The sequence below is a fragment of the Salvelinus fontinalis genome, chromosome 31 (genome assembly GCF_029448725.1).
Source record: "Salvelinus fontinalis isolate EN_2023a chromosome 31, ASM2944872v1, whole genome shotgun sequence".
Lineage (NCBI taxonomy): Eukaryota > Metazoa > Chordata > Actinopteri > Salmoniformes > Salmonidae > Salvelinus > Salvelinus fontinalis.
In genome coordinates, this window is record NC_074695.1 from 38,410,914 (window position 1) to 38,433,126 (window position 22,213).

Genomic DNA, 22,213 nt, shown 5'->3' on the forward strand with positions numbered 1-22,213 from the left:
CACATCTCATGCCCTTTGACCTCTCCCATACTCCCTGAGGGACACGACCATTTTGGCTACCGTTAATTACCTGGGGCCCCAGTTTCCTGCTGTTGTTGAGGGACTGAGGCCAGCCTCTGTCTGACTGGTTGTGACTGTCATCTGCAGGTGGACTCCATCAATAGCCTGCTCAAAGGGCCCGTCATGACCAAGGCCTGCGAGGAAACCAAGCACTTTCACCCCGACCACACTCAGCCAGGTACCCGCTACATTTAGTGTGTGTGAGTGTGTAAGGTATGCCTGAGTGCATGTTTGTTTAGAGAGAGAGAGAGAGAGAGACTTGTCTGGGTATCACTGAGAAGTGTGTGTGTGTGTGTGTGTGTGTGTGTGTGTGTGTGTGTGTGTGTGTGTGTGTGTGTGTGTGTGTGTGTGTGTGTGTGTGTGTGTGTGTGTGTGTGTGTGTGTGTGTGTGTGTGTGTGTGTGTGTGTGTGTGTAGATATGAAATGGTGTTACACTGAAGAATTGTCCTAGAATTTTATATTGCTAATTAATTAACAAGTCATGTTTTCTGAACAGAGTTCCGTCACACTGAGGACTGGACGGTACGCTGTCGCTACATCATCCACAAAAACATCCAGGAGGACCCTTGGAACCTGCCCAGCTCCATCAAGACACTGGTGGAGAGCCTACAGAGATTTGTGGATGGTCAGTAGAAAGCGCACATGCACCATAAGCTCACATGTAACACATGCATCACACACACAAACACATAGCTTCAGTAGAAACACATGCGAATCACTAAGGTAATAAAATCCTCATTTTTCTGTAGATGGGAAGAACCAGCTGCTTCTGGCCCTGCTCAAATGTACAGGTAAGCCTTATGTCAGTCGTGTGTGTGTGTGTGTTCCCTTTGAAGTGTGCTGTGCCATATGGCAGGTGTTAATGGTCCTGTCCTCATGAATGAGTCAGTGTGATGGAGCAGATTGTAAACCCCCCCTGGCTATGTTTGATTTGAGTTTACACACCACTCTGAGGGCAGTCCGGTTGATGGTAAGAACGGTTGTCAAAAGCCTGTCTACCGCCCGTCTCGTGCTCTCTCTTTCCCCTTTTTCTTTTACCCTTCCCACCTCTCCCTCACTCTAGAATTTTATTTTTCAATTACTCCCTTCCTCTTACCTCTCTTCCACCGACCTATCTCTCACCTCTTTCCACTATTCTCCTCTGTGCTCCTCCCTCTAGTCACTTGGAAAATTCCCTGTATAGTGTATCCCCTGCCTTCCATATTTTTTGTACGTTGCTGATTTTGTAAATGTCCTGTAAGAAGTTAGTAAAGCAGGTTTCTCTGAAAATAAAATGCTTATCTTATTTTCCCCTTCCCCCGTGTGGCGCAGCGGTCTAAGGCACTGCATTTCAGTGCTAGAGGCGTCACTACAGAACCTGGTTAGATTCCAGGCTGTATCACAACCGGCCGTGATTGGGAATCCCATAGGGCGGCGCACATTTGGCCCAGCGTCGTCCGGGTTAGGGTTTGGCCGGGGTAGGCCGTCATTGTAAATAAGAATTTGTTCTTAACTGACTTGCCTAGTTAAGTAAAGGTTAAAAAAATAAATGATCCTCCTCCCCACCTCAGACACGGCTCTGCAGCTGCGGCGGGACGTGATCTTCTGCCAGAGCGCGGCTGGTGCCGTGTGCACGCTGGCCGAGCAGCTCCTGGCGGCACTGCGTGCACGCTTCAACAACGCCGGCGAGTACGAGGAGGACAGCAAAGAGACAAGCCGCAAGTGGCTGGAACAGGCGGCCGCCATTGGCGTGCTGCTCAACTTCCAGGCCTCACTGGCGCCCCACGTGGTAAGAGACAGCTACTGTAAAGCAGGGCTCCTCAACCCTGTTCCTGGAGAGCTACCGTCTTGTAGGTTTTCGCTTCTACCCTGATCTAGCACACCTGGTTCTAATGGCTAGCTGGTTGATAAGCTGGAACTGGGGTTGGAGTGATGACCTACAGGAGGGTAACACTACAGGAACAGGGCTGTAGAGCCCTGCTTCTTAAACAAACACTTTAAACCTTTACTGATGTCATTTATTTGCCTTTGGACAATCGGCAGACTTGGGTCACAATAGTTGAGTTGTGCTTGATTAAGTTTAACCAATAATATGAAACCATTTCATTTCTATTTGAACTTTTTGTCTTACTCCATTGAGGTCAAAATACCCATTTTTCATAGATGTTTTATATCCAGTAAAAACATTTTAAAAAGACACATTTAAAAACACAATTCAAAGCCATCTAGGAATCACCAATAGAATAATATAAGGGTGTAACTATAATGGCTCTGTACTGTGTTGATCCAGAAAGAAGGGTGCCATTGACTGTCTGAGTCCTCTTTCCACACTCCGCTGTCTCCATTGGCTGCTAAGCTGAAACAGTGAGCCCTGGGCTTATATTCACTAAGAGTCTCAGAGTGCTGATCTAGGATCAGGTCCCCACTGTCCATACAATCGTCTTTATTATGATCTAAAAGGAAAAACAGATTCTATATCAGCACTCCTAATCTGAAACGCTTAGTGAATACGGCCCCTGGCCTGTTAGTTGAGCTTTTTGGTTTCTATCTACTGTGTAGAAGGAGGAGAGGACGATGCTGGAGGATACCAAGGCGGCCCTGTTGGACCTGGACAAAGTCACTGTGTTCTTCCGCCAGCTGGAGGATGAATGCCTGGTCGCAAGTAAGTAGACCCTTTCCCATAGCAACCACATATTTTCTTAGCAACGGTGGCCAGTCGACGGAGTTGTAAGTGGTGTTTACGTGTGGCGGTTGGACACACACACACACACACACACACACACCTTGGATGTCAACCACAACAAAGGGCTTTGTTACTGTAGACCCAGAGTTTTTCCCCGTCATACAATTGCAGCTTAATTTCAATGAAACAGCTCGGTCAAACCCAGCTTCGCTGAAAGACTTGTACTTTCCAGTCTGTTCCTTTTCAAGAACCGCAATATGGTGAGCCGAGATTGCTGCTTTAAGCACATCAGTTGCATTTCGCATTTTGGGGGAGAAAGCCGCGGATGAAACAGGGATGTACTATTCTAGGTTACTGCTCGGGAGTAAGCATAACGGTACACACACACACACACACACACACACACACACACACACACACACACACACACACACACACACACACACACACACACCTTCCTCCTTTAAAAACCTTTTTACACTGAAATCGCTTTCTGGAAAACATGCCCACTTCAGCAGAATGGCGCGGCCTAGCTAACTACTGTAGCGCGGTGCGGCGGCCGTTGCTTAGGCAGCCAGACTGTTTGTGGCTGCGAGCTCGTCTGACAGTATTGATTTGATAAAAGGCCGTTCAGAAAGCTCCCCCCCCCCTGCACTATAGGTTAATCAGATCCATGTGTAAAGCATTACAGAGAGGAAGGGTTAGTCTAAACCATCACACTCAATCCAAAAGGATTATGGGTAGATGGTCTTCAGGAGGCGATGCGCTGACCTCACAGGGGGTTGTGTTGTTCTTAGGGTTTCCCCCATAGCTTTGGATGGTGTTGGTGGGCCACTGAAGCAAGAATCCATACCAATGATGCCTATGTCTGATTAACTACAAACCCATCAAATGAAATATGTAATGGATCGGTGGATGTTGCCGAGTATAGAACGCCGAGTACTAATGTTGTATTCGTGTAACAGGATTTAAATGCAACATTCTGATTGCTGTTATCTGTAAGTAAACCGTCGTGCTACGTCAATCAGTGGTCCAGTGTGTACTAGTCACCTCATGCCTAAGGGACGGGAAAAGCAACCAGGGCCCGTATTTATCAAGCGTCTAAGAGTAGGTGTGCTAATCTAGGATCAGCTCCTCCCTGTCCATAATAATCTGTTTCTGTTATGATCCGAAAGGCCAAACTGATCAGCGCTCTGCCTTTTTAGACGGTTAATAAATACAGGCACAGAACTCTGTGAACTCATTTAACATGAAGCCAAACTAAGCTGTGTTGTGTTGTGTTCCCCAGACACGCCGGTGTGTTACCACGTGGAGGGCAGCCGGCAGGCCCTAAAGGTCACCCTGTATCTGGACAGCTGCCACTTCAGTGAGCTCCCCACGCGCTTGCAGAACGGGGGCAGCCTCAAACTGCACACCGTGCTCTTCACCAGGGGTGAGTAGGAAGAGAACAGCCCTCTAGTCTACCTCCACGCAAAGGTGGCTGAACTCAATTGAGTCGACTCGAGTCAAATCATCACCGAATCAAAGTTCGCTGAATTGAGTTGAGTCGAATCATCATTGACTCAAAGCTAGCTGAATTTATTTTGAGTCCAGTTGGATTGTCATCAAATCCTAATTGAATCGCAGTTCGCTGAAATTCAATTCAATGAGTCGAGTCAAGACAAATGGCATTGGATGGAATTTGATGAAATCCACTAAGCAAATGTTAAGGAAATATGTTTCAGGTTCACAAATACACAGATCTTCACAATGTAGATGCATTTACCCTATCAATTTGCTATCATCTTGACTATGCACACAGTGTTGCAGATACAGTAGAAATGAGATGTATAGAACAATTTCTTCATATATTCACCTGTATCGTTCCGGAGAAGTCCTGCCAACCTCTCGGTCTACACTATGATAATGTCTGCATCCCAAATGTGCACAAAAGTAATCTACCGTATGGGGAATAGGGGGCTGTTTGGGATTTAGCCCCATATATCTATAATAATTTACAATACATTAACAGAGGGCATTGAATCAGTATCTCTTAATCCCTTTCTCCTAACTGATTAGGTGCTAAATGTTCTAGTGAAAATGCCAACGTGAAAGTGGCAATAGAGTTTCACAAACAAAGTACTAATTCTAGAGGATTTGCTATATATTTACCATTTACATTGTCGTAACTACCATTTGAATAACGGACTGTGTAAGTATAACCGGGAAATGTATTCTGTGCTTATCTAGCCACTCCCCCTCTATTCTTTCACTGCAACGCTCTTTCGATCTGCACTTGGTCAGTAGAAGTGGCTGGAATTATGCTTGATTCCCTGTGCTAGGGAACCATTCATTTTCCATACACGTGCCAATTGGGACAATAACCCTGTAGGGAAGGCTCACGTTAAGTGGCTGCCTCAAAGAAGAAGCCTGTGATGAAATGTAATACTGTACTGCAGTCAGAGAACTAGGAATAAACGGGATGTTAGCGCCACCTACAGGCCGCATCTATGGATTACAGTTGTTGAATTAAATACAGATTCACTTGTCAGAGACAAACTTTAGTAGAGCTGTCACTTTTAGATGTGATGTATTATCGATGTGTAGGTCACAATGTGGTTACTTGTCCCACATACACGCAAACCTGCTGAGCGCAGGTCATAGAATGTGAGCGCAGGTCATAGAATGTATGTATATATGTGGGTGGGTGGGTGGGTGTACTGTGGTGTTAATGTGTTACCTCTGTCCCATGGTCAGCCCTGGAGAGACCAGAGGGAGTGTCCCAACAGGACTGTGTGTCCATGGAGGAGTTTCAGCAGCGTACCAACGCCGTCTCACTCGAGAAGGTTAAAGCCTACTACCGAAAACTCAGGTAGAAATCGATACACTTTATATACAGTCATATTCATTGTTCTACCCACTTACATAGTCAAACCCAGGTTGTCACCTACACACCTGACATATGGTGATATGTATTGTACTACCCACCACTGTATTGTACTACCTACAAAGTTTATTTATTTTGGCTACTATGCTTATTTATTTTGGCTACTTGTATTAGCTGTAGAAATTGACTTTTGTCTGAAGTTTTTACAGAGTAAATAGAATATCAACAGGTCAATTAATTGGTCAATAGCATTCATATTGAATGATAACTCATTGTGTTCTAACAGGGCTTTTTACCTGGAGAAGTCAAATCTACCCACTGACTCTAACACCACGGCTATGAAGATAGACCAGGTAAACAGAAATCAAAATGGCTCTCTGTTTACAAACAAGCACAGGGGCAGTACTTAAAAAAATATATATATATTTACCCCTTTTTCTCCCCAATTTCGGGGTATCCAATTGATAGTCCCAGTTTTGTCTCATCGCTGCAACTCCCGTATGGACTCTGGAGAGGCGTCCTCTGAAACACAACCCAATCAAGCCACACTGCTTCTTGACACAATGCCCACTTAACCCAGAAGCCAGCCACACCAATGTGTCGGAGGAAACACCTTACACCTGGCGACCGTGTCAGCGTGCACTGCGCCCGGCCCGCCACAAGAGTGGCGATGGGACAAGGACATCCCTGCCGGCCAAACCCTCTCCTAACACGGACGAGGCTGGGCCAATTGTGCGCCGCTCCATGGGTCTCCCAGTCGTGGCTGGCTGCTAAACAGCCTGGATTCGAACCCAGAATCTCTAGTGGCACAGCTAGCACTGCGATGCAGTGCCTTAGACCACTGCGCCACACGGGAGGCCCAGGGGCAGTACTTTTGAAAGGAAAGTTGGAGTACACCTTTAAGATTTTAACCCCTAAACCCCTGTCCCCCCCCAGCTCCTACGACCCCTCAACACCCTGGACGACCTATGTCGCCTGATGCACTCGTACCTGAATGTGCGTCCCAACGCTGCGGGCCACCTGTCGGGCGTCAGCGTGCTGTGTGTGTCCTCGGAGCTGTGCAACCGCCTGGGCGCCTGCCACATCACCATGTGTGCCACCGGCATGCAAAGGTCAGTCGGTTGAACTTGAAAGTGATGCATAAGGGCTGACAGTTTACGTGTCAGCTTGAGCAAACACTCATGAATATCTATGCATTGCTGTGTCAGATGTATTGCTTAAACATGCATTATGCAACATATGCCTTACCCACTTCAAAACGGTGTATTTTCAACCCCTTCTCCTATTAGCTTCCACACAGCAGCCTTTACATAACACTGTACTCTCATGACACATAGTTAAAACACCGACCTCCTAACCTCTGACCTTTTGTGTTGAGTAGGTGCACCCTGAGCGTGACCCTGGAGCAGGCCATGATCCTGGCGCGGAACCACAGCCTCATGCCCCGCTGCATCATGCAGACCATGGACATCATGCGGAAACAGGTGCCCTAAACACACCCTTCATCGCTTTACATCCTTAGCAACAGATCTCGGACCTGGGTTGTGTTCATTAGGGCACACCGTAAAACAAAACATTTTGCAATGGAAACCGAATGTTTCTTTATAGGACAAATTCAGGTAGTCCCTCCGTGTTTCAGTCCGTTTTCTTCCGTTTGGTGCATAATATTTACAACCCAGATCTCTCTCTATCCCCTTGCTAATCTTTAATGGAAACTGAACATACCAAGCAGTACCGAAGTGGCAAACAAGACTTCACTTTTAACCTTGGTTCATTCTAAAACATTCACTTCATACGATGCAGTGGAACAGGTACATTTAGTTTACACGTAGTCGTTTTTCCCCAATAAGTGTGGGTCGCTCTTAACCTGAAGGCATTAAGTAGGAATACAACTTCTGGTACACTGTCTGAGCAGATAGATGATTTGGGTACAGTAGCTAGAACTACGTGGGCACTTGTCCTCAGTCTAAATATGTAAACATTGTCTCTCTCTCTTCTCTCTCTTCTCTGACAGGGCACCAGGGTAGAGATCTTGGCTAAAAACCTCAAAGTGATGGACCAGATGCCACCCGCAGCCCCAAGGTACAGACAATAGTTACAAAGTAGTTTGAAAGTACTAACCTGGTTCCAGATCTGTTTGTGCTGTAGGATTCGACAGCACAAACAGGTCTGGAAGCAGGCTACGCTAAGTTCAGATCTTAATTTCCTATTTTTCCTCCTTTCCCACAGGCTCTTCAAGTTGTGTCTACCACCCCAAGACGGAGATCTATAAAAGAAAGGGGTGCTGTGTTTTTATTCCTAGTAGAGCAATTTATTTTGTATTAGCAATATACTGAAGCCTCGGTGACTAGAGATCATGGATGAATGGGTAAGGTAGAATGGGGGAGGAGGGAGAACAGGGAGCTCTCTGCTCTGTTCTCCCATCCAAGAGTCATAGACAGAAGGCCAAACCCTTGTGTGGTACCCCCCCAACCATGTACCCGAATGGAACATTCCAGCACAGAAACATCAAGAGTCTGGATCCCATAGGGTCCGTGGTGTCCTGTATAGCACCCCCCCCCCCCCCCCCCCCCCCCCCAAACGAACCCCTCTGTGACATGAGACTGCTGTTACTGACCTGGCAACCCGTCACTGACCTGGTAACCCATTGTTGGGAACCTAGAGAGGAGTGTGGGGATGGTGACATCAGACAAGACATGATCTAACAAAAATATGTCCGCCACCTCGACAATGCTCACACCGGGCTATTATTAACTGGATTAACGCAAAAAACGCTTGTAGCAGACATTCTTCTTCTTTATTCACTTTGCCTTGGACTGCAACGCCAGTGTGTGGTATCTCCGTCAGACAGCGTGTCTGGTATTGCAGCTAGGAACAGGAGGCACTGCATCAAGGAGGAGAGAAGGGTGAAATGATAGGGATGGATGGAAAGATGGATGGTATGGGCTGCCCTTTGCCGTAGCCCCCCTTGCATGCGGCGAATGTGCAATTACTGTAGGCTAGTGTGAGTACTGTATTACTGCACTATGAAGCCTAGTGATTTATTGTATTACTCAATAATATCAGGTATTCAAGAATTGAAAGCATTCCAGCCTACGCATCATGCAGTATTTAATGGAGCAATGGCATGCCATGTTTTTTTTTTAAAGAACTCCTTATCTATTTTTTTTTATTTTGTCTTTGTCATTTCCTCGGGAGTTTGATCTGTTGACAAGTGTTAAAATGCAGGGAGTTTTGTTAAAAATTAATAGGAAGGGGAGTTTTAATCTGAGTCGGGGAAACAAGCTAACTTTATCTAATCTCAGAGTTTTTTGTGTTTTCCAATCTGCATCCCGAGTCAACAGGTTGGAATTTTTTAAGCCTTTTAAAGTATTAATATATATTCAGTAATATTAATAGTGGGAGATTGTCTCCTGTTGACCCAGCCAACTCACAAGACCTCTTTGCGATTTGATTTTAATGTTTCGATATTTAAATGAGCACAAGGATTCATCCAATTACTCTGAAGTGTTAGCACAAAGTACTGTAAACCGTCCCGAGGATGATGACAACAAAGGGATCAGTGAAGTTAACTCTTGATAAACAGTAGCATTATTTTATTGAAGATGTTATATTTCTTGTACATACTTACTGTAACCAATGTCTGTGTCAGAGAAAATAGAGTATGGTCTATATCTATGCCATTGGCAGCAGAGTTAATGCTATAATTTAAATGTGATTATTTTTATGGACATAATATAGTATGTAAAACGTTTGAACTATTTGGGGTATTCATATTGTACATTTGGACAGGGACGGATTTTGGTGTCGCGTATATATCCACACTGACGACGTTGTTGAACGTTAAAATGGCTCCACTTTCGTTTTAGCTTGGTTTGTATCTGTGTGGAGATGCTGCACTCTGACTAGTTGCTCAGCCCTTGTTATTTATTTTGAAGCTCTTGTCAGGTCCCAATTGAGGAGGGTCATGTTCATTAGGCACAAAATGTGTAAAAAATGTGGCACCCAATGTTGAAAAAAACATAAACAGGAAGGGACTACCTGGACTTGTCCAATTCAAAAACGTTTACTTTTGTTTTCTGTTGCAAAACATTTATTTTTTTATGTTTTCCGAACACACCCAGGTTTAAATTCTCTTTACAGCCTCTGGTGTTGGCATAGCTGTCATTAAGTGATACATTGTTCCACTCTTACCAGTTCACCTATTGATAGAAATGTAACATTTACTTGTTTTAATTTCTCATCGCTGTACATACTTTATTTGCAATTTTATGTTGCCTGAAAATAATTGTACAAATATGTTTTTGAATATTTCTATCTAAAAGTACCATTGTAAATTGAACTTTAACAAGCTAGTAAAATAAAATGCTATTCACAAAACATTGTTGAATTCTAAGAAGTATTGAGGTACCCACACAGTTTCTTAATTCCAGGTAAATACATTGATATCTTGATACATTGACACATTGATATGACTGTAAAAATAAGTGTTACCGCAAATTGTGATCCACCTTTCTGTTAAGCTGACTTTTTTTCTTAGGGGACCCTCCCAAGAACACCTTCAGGCTCCATAATCATGGAGTCCATCACTTATTGCATTTCAACCAGTTGTGTGAGTGAAGGTCTATTATTGGCTTACAGGCCAGGCGTGGTTGTGGTTGAGTGTGTTCTAATTCCTAGTATGTGGTCTCACTCTGGTGATTTATGATGATGATATGGAAATATAGACACGTACACACAGAGAGAGACACCATCACATCTTTACTTTTGCATATGTGTAAGATTCTGTTTTGGATCAATCATGTCAGCCCTCTTGAATGATGTGAAATGGAAACATGGATGCCATGTTGGGTTGCTTTGTACATTGATTTTACACAGCCATTTTCTATCTGAGGGAAGTCTTAATTTCTCTCTGTCCAACTGCCCCTATCACCACTTCTACCATTAGGCCTGTCTCTAGAGGGCTTCCAGTCTTCCATACAGGGGCCCTCCAAGACTTAACTTAATAAGAGATTCAGGGAGGGATCCTTATTGCTGTAGCATGTATCCTTTACGCTCAATCCCAACTGTGAACATGATAGGGAAGCAACACACAGTATGATTATGTTTGTTTCCATTATCTTGACTAAGGAAGACTTTGCATTACCTGTGTGCAAGATATAATGAAAGCCTGAGGCTATGCTCTCCCGTGTCATAACCTGAAGGGAGTGTTGACTGAGGAGCAATACTTGAGTGATGGCAAAGAGGGATATTGGAATGAATCATTTTAGAATTTCTTAACAATCCATCGAGGCCTGTGTACTTGCGTACAGGAATCTTGTTTACAACTTAGACTTTAAATTAGCAAGTTCTAAGGTCGTCCTACACCATCCATTTGCCAGTTTTTCCACTCAAAATGGCTTTATTACAGACAGAAATACTCCTCAGTTACATCAGCTGTCCGGGTTGCTGGTTTCAGACGGTAGGTGAAGAATGCTAGATGTGGAGGTCCTGGGCTGGCGTGGTTGCACGAGGTCTGCGATTGTGAGGCAGGTTAGACGTAATGCCAAATTCTCTAAACCAACGTTGGAGGCCGCTTATGGTAGAGAAATAAACATTCAATTCTCTAGCAACAGCTCTGGTGGACATTCCTGCACTCAGCATTCCTGCACTACGCCCTCAAAACTTGAGACATCTGTGGCATTGTGTTGTGTGACTAAACTACACATTTTAGAGTGGCCTTTTATTGTGTGGCATGTCAATAAGCTGATCAATCAAATGTATTTATAAAGACCTTTTTACGTCGGCCGAAGTCACAAAGTGCTATACAGAAACCCAGCCTAAAACACCAAACAGCAAGCAATGCAGATGTAGAAGGTGGCTAGAAAAAACTCCCTAGAAAGTCAGTAACCTAAGAAGAAATCTCGAGAGGAACCAGGCTCTGAGGGGTGGCCTGTCCTGATTTAAACAGCATGATCATTACACAGGTACACCTCGTGCTGGGGAAAATAAAAGATCACTCTAAAATGTGCAGTTAAAATGTGCACACAACACAATGCCACAGATGTCTCAAGGTGCACCTGTGTAATGATTATGCTGTTTAATCAGCTTTTTGATATGCCACATCTGTCAAGTGGATGGATTATCTTGGCAAATGAGAAATGCTCACTAACAGGGATGTAAACAAATCTCTGCACAAAATTTGAGAGCAATAAGCTTTTTGTGTGTATGGAAAATTGAGGATGTTTTATTTCAGCTGAGGAAACATGGGGCCAACACTTTACATGTTGCGTTTATATTTTTGTTCAGTATATATATATATTTAAATAATTTAGCTTAGGCCTACGTGTATAGATTGTTAAATATTTAAAGCGCATTTCCCCCTACCCAGGTTTGTCAGACGGCCGGAAGGAGCTGAGAGAGAAGCCTATACAGTGTAGGCTACACATTGCAGATTCGCAATCGCATGGACATTGCAATTGCTATTCCAGAGGGACAACGACTGCATTTACGAGCACACACAACACTCACCAGTGATGCTACCCCGCAACGAGATTGAAAACTCCCGGTTTGAGTCACCTCGACTTTAGAATGGTGCAGAAAAATGTTAACGGCGGGGTTTACCCAACTCAAGCCGGAGAGAAGAAGCACAAAGTCGGCTTTGTCGGATTGGACCCCGGGGCTCCCGAATCTAGCAGAGACGGGGCGCAGCTGATTGCGGGCTCGGAAAGCACAAAGCGGACCAGTATCCTATGCAGACGGAGGTCCAGTGCCATAAGAGGTGGGAGAACGCCGAAGAAAAACCCCAGCTATAGGAAACTACAGAATTTTCTATATAATGCACTTGAAAGACCGCGGGGATGGGCGTTTATTTACCACGCTTATGTGTAAGTATACCAAGCCACTCGGATAAGGAACTCAGCATAGAGGCTAGACAAGCATGTTTAATATTATGTGGCCCCGAATGTAGTGTCATGGGTTGGGGTAAGACATATCATGCGTAGCTATTTGGGGTGTGAAGTTGGACTTGTAGCCATTGTTCTTCAGTGATGCGTTTTCTGCAGATAAAAAGGGTTGAGCAGGAGTAGACTAGTGTGAATCACCACTACCACAGCCCTTATCTGCATAGGGAAACAATATTTAGGCTAACCCACCCCCTGCATAACGTCCATGCAATCATTCACATGCATAGCAGGCCTATTTCCCAACTTTGTGCCAAACCTTTAGTAACCCCCCCCCCCCCCCCCCCCCATTGGCGCTCCTTTTATCTTTCAGCACCTTTGCCTGGTGGACAGCTCCCGTGCGGCGTCGATACTTTAACTAATTGACGTTGCAGTCATGCATGGCCTGTATAGTCCGACGGGCCAACACATACACACACGCTTTTCGATACTAAGCGGCACTGTATCAGGAAATATGCATGACAACCGTATCAACCCAAAAAGTATATCGCCAAATGTATTAGACTAACGCGCAAGCAAGCAAGTCATTGTCTCTGAGTCATTCACATTGATCAGTGTAGTTATGAGGGCGTCCAGCACCCTGGGACTTCACTGCTGAGGCTCTAGTTAAAATCTGATACATTGTACAGGCCTAATGAGCGATTGCGATGGCATGAAGTTGCTCTGCACCGTAACTGGTTAATTTGTTTGTAGACCTATTTTATGAAGAGCCAGCTTAGTTGTGTAGTAGGCCTACGTGCTGAAATTGGAACAAAGCTAGGAAATCTGTGTACAAATCTCAGAAATTGAATACCCCAAAATTTGCCTCGAGTTAAAATACACTTAGGCCTAACTGAGTCTTGCCTGTTGGGGTTGTCGTCAACCATTAATAATGGGATACTGTAACAGCTACTTGAAGCTCAGCCCTCATTTGACCCTGGGTAGCTTTTGGGGGTCATCATTGAAACTAGCTGCTAGTGGGTAGTAGACTCGTAGAGGATCATCTAACCTACACAATGCCTTACTTCCATGTAGTAAGCTGTCATCTTATATGATAAGGATGTAGCCTATAGGCATGTGATATGTTACCAATGCCTCCAATCAAATTCTCTTTTAGACAGGATCTATGTTGTTAGCACATCATGCTTGTATCAAAGGCAACCCACACACGCCACAATGGCAGGTTAAATAGGCTGTTGAATTCTAATCACATGACTGCTGTGGAAGCCCATAGTGAAAATGCAGTGGACCTCCTAGCAAGATGGTATCAAGGCACCTGTGAATGTATACACGGTATCCACCCTCTCAAAATGGGAGCTAGTAAAACAACTACAGCTCTGCTTCTATCCCATTTGTGTGCTCGCCGTGATGCATCATTTATACCATCCACCTCATTTAATCTATTTAGTCTTGTTTTATGTTCAGGCCAGCTGATTTATAAAACTGGCATGTGCTGACTTCAGTCAAATCTTGCCCTCCTGCAAGGTTTTTCGATCACATCTCAAAATGCAGATATGGCACTTTGTCTTGTTTTCCATCTTCTTCTTCCAGGAGCTGAAGCAAAACTTTGCTCATATTTGTGTCGGCTAGCCAGCTGCATGCTGGTCTTGATGTACAATTCAGAAATGTTAGGCTCGGTCTATGGTCTTATTTGGATTGTATGTGTGAAGGATCAATACCTGGAAGTGGTATTCTCTCTCTCACTCCCTCTTTCTCTCTTGTGCGCTCTCTCTGAGGACATCTTACCTCCTCTTCTATCCTGTCAGTGTTCCAACGCCAGTCAAAGTGAAAACAAGAGAGGGCTTGTCCATTTAAATAACAACAAATTCCACACTGTGCCCCATTTCTCAACCAGGAGAGTGTCAGTCAAGGGATAGTCCGAGGGCACTGCATGTCAAGAACTGTATAAGTACAGTTGAAGTCGGAAGTTAACATGCACCTTAGCCAAATACATTTAAACTCAGTTTTTCACAACTCCTGACATTTAATCCTAGTAAAAATTCCCTGTCTTCAGTCAGTAAGGATCACCACTTTATTTTAAGAATGTGAAATGTCAGAATAATAGTAGAGAGAATTATTTATTTCAACTTTTATTTCTGTCATCACATTCCCAGTGGGTCAGAAGTTTACATACACTCAATTAGTATTTGGTAGCATTGCCTTTCAATTGTTTAACTTGGGTCAAACGTTTCAGGTAGCCTTCCGCAAGCTTACCACAATAAGTTGGGTGTATTTTGGCCCATTCCTCCTGACAGAGCTGGTGTGACTGAGTCAGGTTTGTAGGCCTCCTTGCTCGCACACACTTTTTCAGTTCTGCCCACAAATGACTATGGGATTGGGGTCAGGGCTTTGTGATGGCCACTCCAATATACCTTGACTTTGTTGTCCTTAAGCCATTTTGCCACAACTTTGGAAGTATGCTTGGGGTCATTGTCCATTTGGAAGACCCATTTGCGACCAAGTTTTAACTTCCTGACTGATGTCTTGAGATGTTGCCTCAATATATCCACATAATGTTCCTGCCTCATGATGACATCTATTTTGTGAAGTGCACCAGTCCCTCCTGCAGCAAAGCACCCCCACAACATGATGCTGCCACCCCCGTGCTTCATGGTTGGTATGGTGTTCTTTGCAAGCCTCCCCCTTCTTCCTCCAAACCTAACGATGGTCATTATGGCCAAACAGTTCTATTTTTTGTTTCATCAGATCAGAGGACATTTCTCCAAAAAGTACGCTCTTTGTCCCCATGTGCAGTTGCAAACCGTAGTCTGGCTTTTTTATGGCGGTTTTGGAGGAGTGGCTTCTTCCTTGCTGAGCGGCCTTTCAGGTTATGTCGATATAGGACTCGTTTTACTGTGGATATAGATACTTTTGTACCTGTTTCCTCCAGCATCTTCACAAGGTCCTGTGATGTTGTTCTGGGATTGATTTGCACTTTTCGCACCAAAATACGTTAATCTCTAGGAGACACAACGCGTCTCCTTCCTGAGCGGTATGACGGTTGCTTGGTCCCATGGTGTTTATATTTGCGTATTATTGTTTGTACAGATGAACATGGTACCTTCAGGTGTTTGGAAATTGCTCACAAGGATGAACCAGAGTTCTGGAGGTCTACAATCTTTTTTCTGAGGTCTAATTCCTTTTGATTTTCCCATAATGTCAAGCAAAGAGGCACTGAGTTTGGAGGTAGGCCTTGAAATACATCCACATGTACACCTCCAGTTGACTCAAATGATGTCAATTAGCATATCAGAAGCTTCTGAAGCCATGACATAATTTTCTGGAATTTTCCAAGCTGTTTAAATGCACAGTCAACTTAGTGTATGTAAACTTCTGACCCACTGGAATTGTGATACAGTGAATTATAAGTGAAATAGTCGGTTAACAATTGTTGGAAAAATGACTTGTGTCATGCACAAAGTAGATGTCCTAACCGACTTGCCAAAACTATAGTTTGTTAACAAGACATTTGTGGAGTGGTTGAAAAACGAGTTTTAATGACTCCAACCTAAGTGTATGTAAACTTCCGACTTCAACAGTACCTTCCAAAATCTCTTGTGTATTTCCATGGGCAGGTAACTTTTTCTAACACAGAACATGAGCATTAGCAGTAGCTTTTGAGCATCTCATTTGAGTCTGTTCAATCTAGCCTAGAAGCAGCTACAGTTACAATGTCGGCACAATGATATTATGTTTATACAATACTCTTGAACACATAAACCTTATCAGTTGGCATCTGTGTGGTAAAATTAAATATACACCTTATTTAAAGCAGTATTCCTTTAAGAGCAGAGGTTAGTCATCACTATGGAGAAGGGAGGGGCTTACAACGTCATTTTGCTGAAGTGAAACCTAAGAGTGTTTCAACGAAACTGTACCAAATCCCCAGTCACTGTTATCCTTTTTTTCTGATCTGAAGAGGAGAACGAACAGTCAACAACATACTGCACACTGAGGTGAGTAGAAAAATTAAGAGCTTTGCCTGGACAAGATTAGACACTAATGAAATGACAGCCCTAATTGTTATCCTGTCTGCGTTTGACTCTCATGATATGTCAAAGAATGGTTAAAATAGTATAGTTTGACGTTACTACATGGGCTGATATCAGTAGCGGTCGGTGTCGTTTAAGATGAGGGATGTTTTTTGAACATGGCCTTATTTCTATAACCACATATTGGATGACTGTCATTCATATTCCATTCAACCAGTTCAATATAACATTGATACTGTAGGTTTGGACTACTACATGATACGCAAACTTTCCCTATACCCAGCCTATGAATGAATGAAAGTTTACAACGTTAATGCACACAGGTTGAAAATAAAATTGAGGTGACAGCCAGTCAATACATTGACACATTCAATACCGCTTTGCACATTCTTGCTTGCATCTAGCTGATTTAGGGGGTAATTATTGGTCCAACAGTTGCAAATCAGAGTTTCTATTGGACAAATTCATGTTGTTCATCCCTGTTTCGTTCAGTTTGCTTCCGTTTTAGAAATGTTTTTCAACCGAATTGGCGGAATGAATACAACCCTGATCACACGTAAACACAGTTCACTTTCATAGCACATACAGCCACATATAAACAGCTCACTGTATTCCTTCTCGCATCTATGTGATCTCCTCCTCACCTTTTCCCTTCACGTGTGGACTTCAATGCACAACACATCAGCTGTCTGTGACAAACAAAAATACCTTTCCAAGACAAACCTTCATATCATAACCGCTAACCGCTACACATAGCCTACATTATTCTCACCATATTACCTCAAGTAACGTCATAGTCAACATAGCTAATAGAACTAACGCATTAGTAAACCCGTTACAATCATGCAGTACAGTGTGCAGTCAGTAAGCAGTTTAGCAGTTACACTGGCGGGCCTCAGTGGCAATAAATTATTAAAACCAAAAGCTTACCTTGACTTGGAAGGGTTCCAGTGTTGGATAGTCATTGCCAGCTACCTAACATAGCATCCTTCTGTTTGAGCCAGGTGTTTGAGTAGGCTAAACTATCTAGCTGCATTAGCTTGCTAAGTAAGTGAAAGTGGGGAAAACATTGAATATTGCAATCTCTCTTGCTTCTCCTTCAATTTTTGAAGAAATGTATTTGTTATAAACTGTTCAACGATTGTCTTTCTCTCTCTTTGAGTCAACTACTCACCACATTTTATGCACTGCAGTGCTAGCTAGCTGTAGCTTATGCTTTCAGTACTAGATTAATTCTCTGATCCTTTGATTGGGTGGACAACATGTCAGTTCATGCTGCAAGAGCTCTGATAGGTTGGAGGACGTCCTCCGAAAGTTGTCATGATTTCTGTGTAAGTCTATGGAAAGGGATGAGAACCATGAGCCTCCTAGGTTTTGTAATGAAGTCAATGTACACAGAAGAGGATGGAGCTAGCTGTTCTCTGACTACACCATGGTGCCCCCCTACAGAGTGCTGTTGATGCTACTGTAGACCTTCATTGCAAAACAGTGTGATTTAATCAGTTATTTTGTGACGTGAATATATTTACTATAGTTTTCTTTAAAAAGGATAACTTCACTATTTTTATGAAATTCACTGAGGAGGATGGTCCTCCCCTTCTTCCTCTGAGGAGCCTCCACTGACTGATATTGACACATGAAAATAATAACATGTTTTTTGGCCTCTTTCAGCTATGGCTTCCTCCAACAGTCTCCTGTCTGAAGAGCAGTTCCAGTGCTCTATCTGTCTAGATGTGTTCACTGACCCAGTCTCCATCCCGTGTGGACACAACTTCTGCATGGCCTGTATCGGAGTGTACTGGAACGCTAAGGGCCTATGCAAGTGTCCAATGTGTAAAAAGGCTTTTGAACGGAGACCAGATCTCAGTGTCAATACTTTTATTTCTGAAATGGCTGCCCATGTCCGGAAGCTAGCTCCAGCTGACAGCACACTCACACAGCACCCCGCCAAGCCTGGAGAAGTGGCCTGCGATGTCTGCACTGGGAGGAAGTTCATGGCCTTGAAGTCGTGCCTGGTTTGTCTGGCTTCTTACTGTGAGACTCACCTAGAGCCTCATCAGAGAGTTGCTTCCTTCAAGAAACACAAGCTAATTGACCCTGTGGAGAACCTGGATGACAGGGTGTGTGAGAAGCACCAACGACCCCTGGAGTTGTTCTGTAGGAGCGACCAGACGTGTTTGTGTCAGTTCTGCACTGAGACAGACCACAAGTTCCACAAGGCTGTCCCCATAGAGGAAGAGAGTGGAGTGAGGAAGAGTCTGCTGTGGGAAACCAAGGGAAAAGTGCAGAGGTTGATCAAGGAGAGACTGCAGAAGGTGAAGCAGATGGAACACTCAATAGCACTCAGGAAGAGGGGTGCAGAGAGAGAGATAGAAGATAGCGTGCATGTCTTCACTACTCTGGTGCGCGCTATTGAGAAAAGCCAGGCTGAGTTCATTGAGGTGATTGAGGTGAAACAGAAAGCAGCAGAGAGGCATGCCGAAGGGCTCATCAAAGAGCTGGAGCAGGAAATTACTGAACTACAAAGGAGACTCACTGAGCTGCAGAAGCTGTCAAACACAGAGGACCACCTCCACGTCCTCCAGAGCTCCCCATCGCTTTGCACCCTTCCACGCACCAAGGACTGGTCTGAGATCAGGGTTCACAGCGGTTTGTGTGTCGGGACCCTTTGGAGAGCTGTGTCTCAACTGGAGGAGACACTTAATGAAGAGGTGGAGAAGTTGTCTGAGACCGAGCTGGAGAGAATGCAGCAGTCAGCTGTGGATGTGACTCTGGACTCAGATACGGCAAATCCCAAACTCATTTTGTCTGAGGATGGGAAACAGGTGAAGCTAGGACACAGTCAAAAGCTCTTCCTTGACAACCCAAAGAGGTTTGATCCTGTACCCTGTGTACTAGGAAATGAAGGCTTCTCCTCTGGGAGATTTTACTTTGAGGTGCAGGTGGAGGGGAAGACTAGGTGGGCTTTGGGAGTGGCCAGAGAGTCCATCAACAGGAAGGGGAATGTACGGCTCAGTCCTGTGAATGGATACTGGACTGTGGGGCTGATGAATGGGGATGAGTACATGGCTCACGCTGGGCCCAGTATCCCTCTCTCTCTGTCAGAGGAGCCTCAGAAGGTGGGGGTGTTTGTGGATTATGAGGAGGGGGAGGTCTCCTTTTATGATGTGGAGGCCGGGTCTCATATCTATTCTTTCACCGTCTGCACCTTCACTGAGAGACTCTACCCATACCTCTTTACAGGCATAAATAATGATGATAAAAACTCTGCCCCATTGATCATTTGTCCGATCATGTCAGTCAATCAGTATGAGATTTCACCTCTCGATGATACACCTTAGATTTCAGCAATTGATTCAGTCAAGTGATTGTTGATACCTCTATACAGCTTTTCAAAAATGGTCACAGTATTGGAATGACACAGTGAAAAAGTTAGGTTTCTAATCAGGCATGCAACTGACAATGTTTTTTTACTTTTCATTTAGATTGAATGGACAAAGTCCCCTCATACAAAAACATATATTTTACCTCCACAATCATGTAGGAATTCATTATTATTCTGCCTATTTTTCTCTGTGGCATATATAAGTAACTGCCCAAATAAAGGAAATACCAACATAGTCTCTTAATAGGGCATTGGGCACCACGAGCCAGAACAGCTTCAATGCACTTTGGCGTAGATTCTACAAGTGCCTGGAACTCAACTGGAGGGATGCAACACCGTTCCATCGTTTTGGGTTTTGTTGATGGTGGTGGGAAATGCTGTCTCAGGCGTCGCTCCAGAATCTCCCGTAAGTGTTAAAATGTGTTGAGATCTGGTGACTGAGACGGCCATGTCATATGATTTACATTGTGTTCATTCTCATCAAACCATTCAGTGACCACTCGTGCCCTGTGAATGGGGACATAGGCATGGCAGCCAAAATGATGGCCTGCCCAGCATTTTTATGCATTTCCATAAGCATGATGGGGATGTTAATTTGCTTAAAGTGAGACTCAGAAATGACGTTGCCACGAGCATCACTGCAGATATTCAGATGAGAGAGATGCAAGACTTTGCTCTCACACAGTCACACACAGTATCTGAGCATGGGTTCACTTCACCCTGTTCACAAGGTAATAGCCACGGGACTAATTTTCCTTTATATGCGTAACAATCATATGTGTATAATCAATGGGCTACTGGAGAGAAGGCACTGTTCTGTATATTTGGAGGGTACGTTTTGGGGTGAGGTGAAAGGTTTTGTTGGGCTTTTTCTTAAAATAGAAAAACTAAATGCTACAGTGCTTTATGACAGTTTACACAGGTGTATGAGTTGGCCTCTTTTAAATCTTCCAAAATGTACAAAGTCTTTGGTTGGAGATGCTCTGCAGCCTGCAGAGTATTGATGTTTGAAATGATGTTAACTGTAATTACACAGTCCTTTTAATGTTGGAATTTAGCGAAAAGGTTTGAACAACAAATCAATGTCCTGTTATCAAATAAACATTCAGCACGTATTCTTATTTAGTGTTTATTCCAGGGGAGAAGGACTGCCCCCTCTCATTGAAGCCACAAAGTTCAAGGCCGACCAGAGTACAGCAGGCAGTTTGCAGAAAACAGTATCCCCCATCGTAGTGAATGGGAAGAAGGTAATATTCATGGTCAATCTTTGTGTACAAAAATAAAAAGATAAATACATTTGAAGACAGTTTTGGTACCAATAATTGCTTCTATTACACCAGATGTATGTCCTTGAACCAATTATTTTAAGTTATTATTTTTAATTAGCAGAATAGGTTTTTAGTTGGTAATGGCAGAATGCAGTACCCCATTCGGCCTCCAACTTGAGATACTCAGTGAGAGGGGGCAGCACTGAGCTTGCCTGCAACGTCACTTCCTGGAGTAGCTCATGGAGTAGCCCACCTGAGATATCTTAACCAACTTCTTTGGCTTCAAATGTGCAGAATTGCATAGGTGGAAAACCAAGACTTCTGATGGCAGGCCTGGTCATAGCTAGATTTGTTTGATTCGCATCGGTGGACAGTTTTAGCAAGCCTAACCCTTTTCCTAACCATAACCTAATTCTACTAACCTACCGCGTTAATTTTCCTAGCCTGCTGCATAAGTTATCCTAACTTGCTATGAAAAGTCACTTCTGCTAGTCAAAACTGGCACACATGCCTGGAGAGCAGTGTGAGTATCCACCAATAGTGCTTCAAATCTGCTATTGAGTCTTCACATAGGAATGAACGGTGTCACGTAATCAATGGCTTTGTCCATTCAGATATAAAGTCATTGGTTTATTCTCTTGTCCAACCCAATTAGTTTTCAATTAATTCTGAATCATATTTAGTATCCTTTTCATCATAAAATGGTCCCCCAACAACAAATCAACGGACTGTTTAGAGGAAATGACTTAATCTTCATTAAGGAACACTGACGACAAGATTTAGTATGTTAGCAATACTATAGTAGCTGCACTGTGGCAGATGGGCTCCTTCAGAACCTTAATCATATGTCTCCAGAAGAATCAATAGTAGCAGAAGTGCAGCACTTACATTAAATATATTTTAAAAAATTGCATAACAGACAATTGTTTTAGTAAAAAAAGTGTATTGCTACTGTGTTTCCCCTGTCATTGTATACCTGAGTTTGGCTTCTATTGGTTGCAATTGGCAGTTTTAGTCTCAGAGGGCCTGGATGTTGCTTTGGGGCCCTTTCTTCCCCATC

General features: G+C 43.8%; 3 protein-coding genes across 9 annotated transcripts in view; all 3 read left to right on the forward strand.

Annotated features, from left to right (window-relative positions):
* The window catches only part of prex1 (phosphatidylinositol-3,4,5-trisphosphate-dependent Rac exchange factor 1), a 109,525-nt gene extending 99,557 nt beyond the window's left edge, over window positions 1-9,968 (forward strand). Inside the window, exons 29-40 of the mRNA XM_055892550.1 lie at window positions 148-238; window positions 557-685; window positions 810-851; window positions 1,611-1,828; window positions 2,599-2,701; window positions 4,011-4,154; window positions 5,459-5,573; window positions 5,875-5,941; window positions 6,525-6,700; window positions 6,970-7,072; window positions 7,603-7,670; window positions 7,818-9,968. Coding sequence (XP_055748525.1) covers window positions 148-238; window positions 557-685; window positions 810-851; window positions 1,611-1,828; window positions 2,599-2,701; window positions 4,011-4,154; window positions 5,459-5,573; window positions 5,875-5,941; window positions 6,525-6,700; window positions 6,970-7,072; window positions 7,603-7,670; window positions 7,818-7,860 — 1,299 coding nt within the window. The 3' untranslated portion in view covers window positions 7,861-9,968. The remainder of the gene's footprint in view (window positions 1-147; window positions 239-556; window positions 686-809; window positions 852-1,610; window positions 1,829-2,598; window positions 2,702-4,010; window positions 4,155-5,458; window positions 5,574-5,874; window positions 5,942-6,524; window positions 6,701-6,969; window positions 7,073-7,602; window positions 7,671-7,817) is intronic.
* A 1,921-nt stretch (window positions 9,969-11,889) lies between these two features.
* LOC129830193 (potassium voltage-gated channel subfamily KQT member 2-like) overlaps window positions 11,890-22,213 on the forward strand; it is a 45,407-nt gene continuing 35,083 nt past the window's right edge. The window contains exon 1 of one of the 6 annotated variants that reach the window (XM_055892556.1): window positions 11,890-12,454. In XM_055892556.1, the coding sequence (XP_055748531.1) occupies window positions 12,159-12,454 (296 nt within the window). In that variant the 5' untranslated portion in view covers window positions 11,890-12,158. Of the gene's footprint in view, window positions 12,455-19,861; window positions 21,133-22,213 lie in introns of those variants that run through there. The other 5 variants (XM_055892551.1, XM_055892552.1, XM_055892553.1 and 2 more) reach the window with 5 other exon arrangements.
* LOC129830194 (E3 ubiquitin-protein ligase TRIM39-like) lies at window positions 12,371-21,000 on the forward strand. 2 transcript variants are annotated; one of them, XM_055892559.1, is made up of 3 exons: window positions 12,391-12,454; window positions 16,428-16,464; window positions 18,172-21,000. In XM_055892559.1, the coding sequence occupies exon 3, from the start codon at window positions 18,174-18,176 to the stop codon at window positions 19,839-19,841; it is 1,668 nt and encodes a 555-aa protein (XP_055748534.1). In that variant the 5' UTR covers window positions 12,391-12,454; window positions 16,428-16,464; window positions 18,172-18,173; the 3' UTR covers window positions 19,842-21,000. The 2 variants fall into 2 exon arrangements, with proteins under 2 accessions (XP_055748532.1, XP_055748534.1); XM_055892557.1 differs by lacking the exon at window positions 16,428-16,464 and having other exon boundaries at window positions 12,371-12,454.

Bases quoted from the DNA above. Each gene is read 5' to 3' on its own strand.
- LOC129830194 (XM_055892557.1), top strand. From the start codon at position 12,406: ATGCACTTGAAAGACCGCGGGGATGGGCGTTTATTTACCACGCTTATG. The intron at 12,455-18,171 runs GTAAGTATACCA...GGCCTCTTTCAG, and splicing joins TTTATTTACCACGCTTATGT to CTATGGCTTCCTCCAACAGT.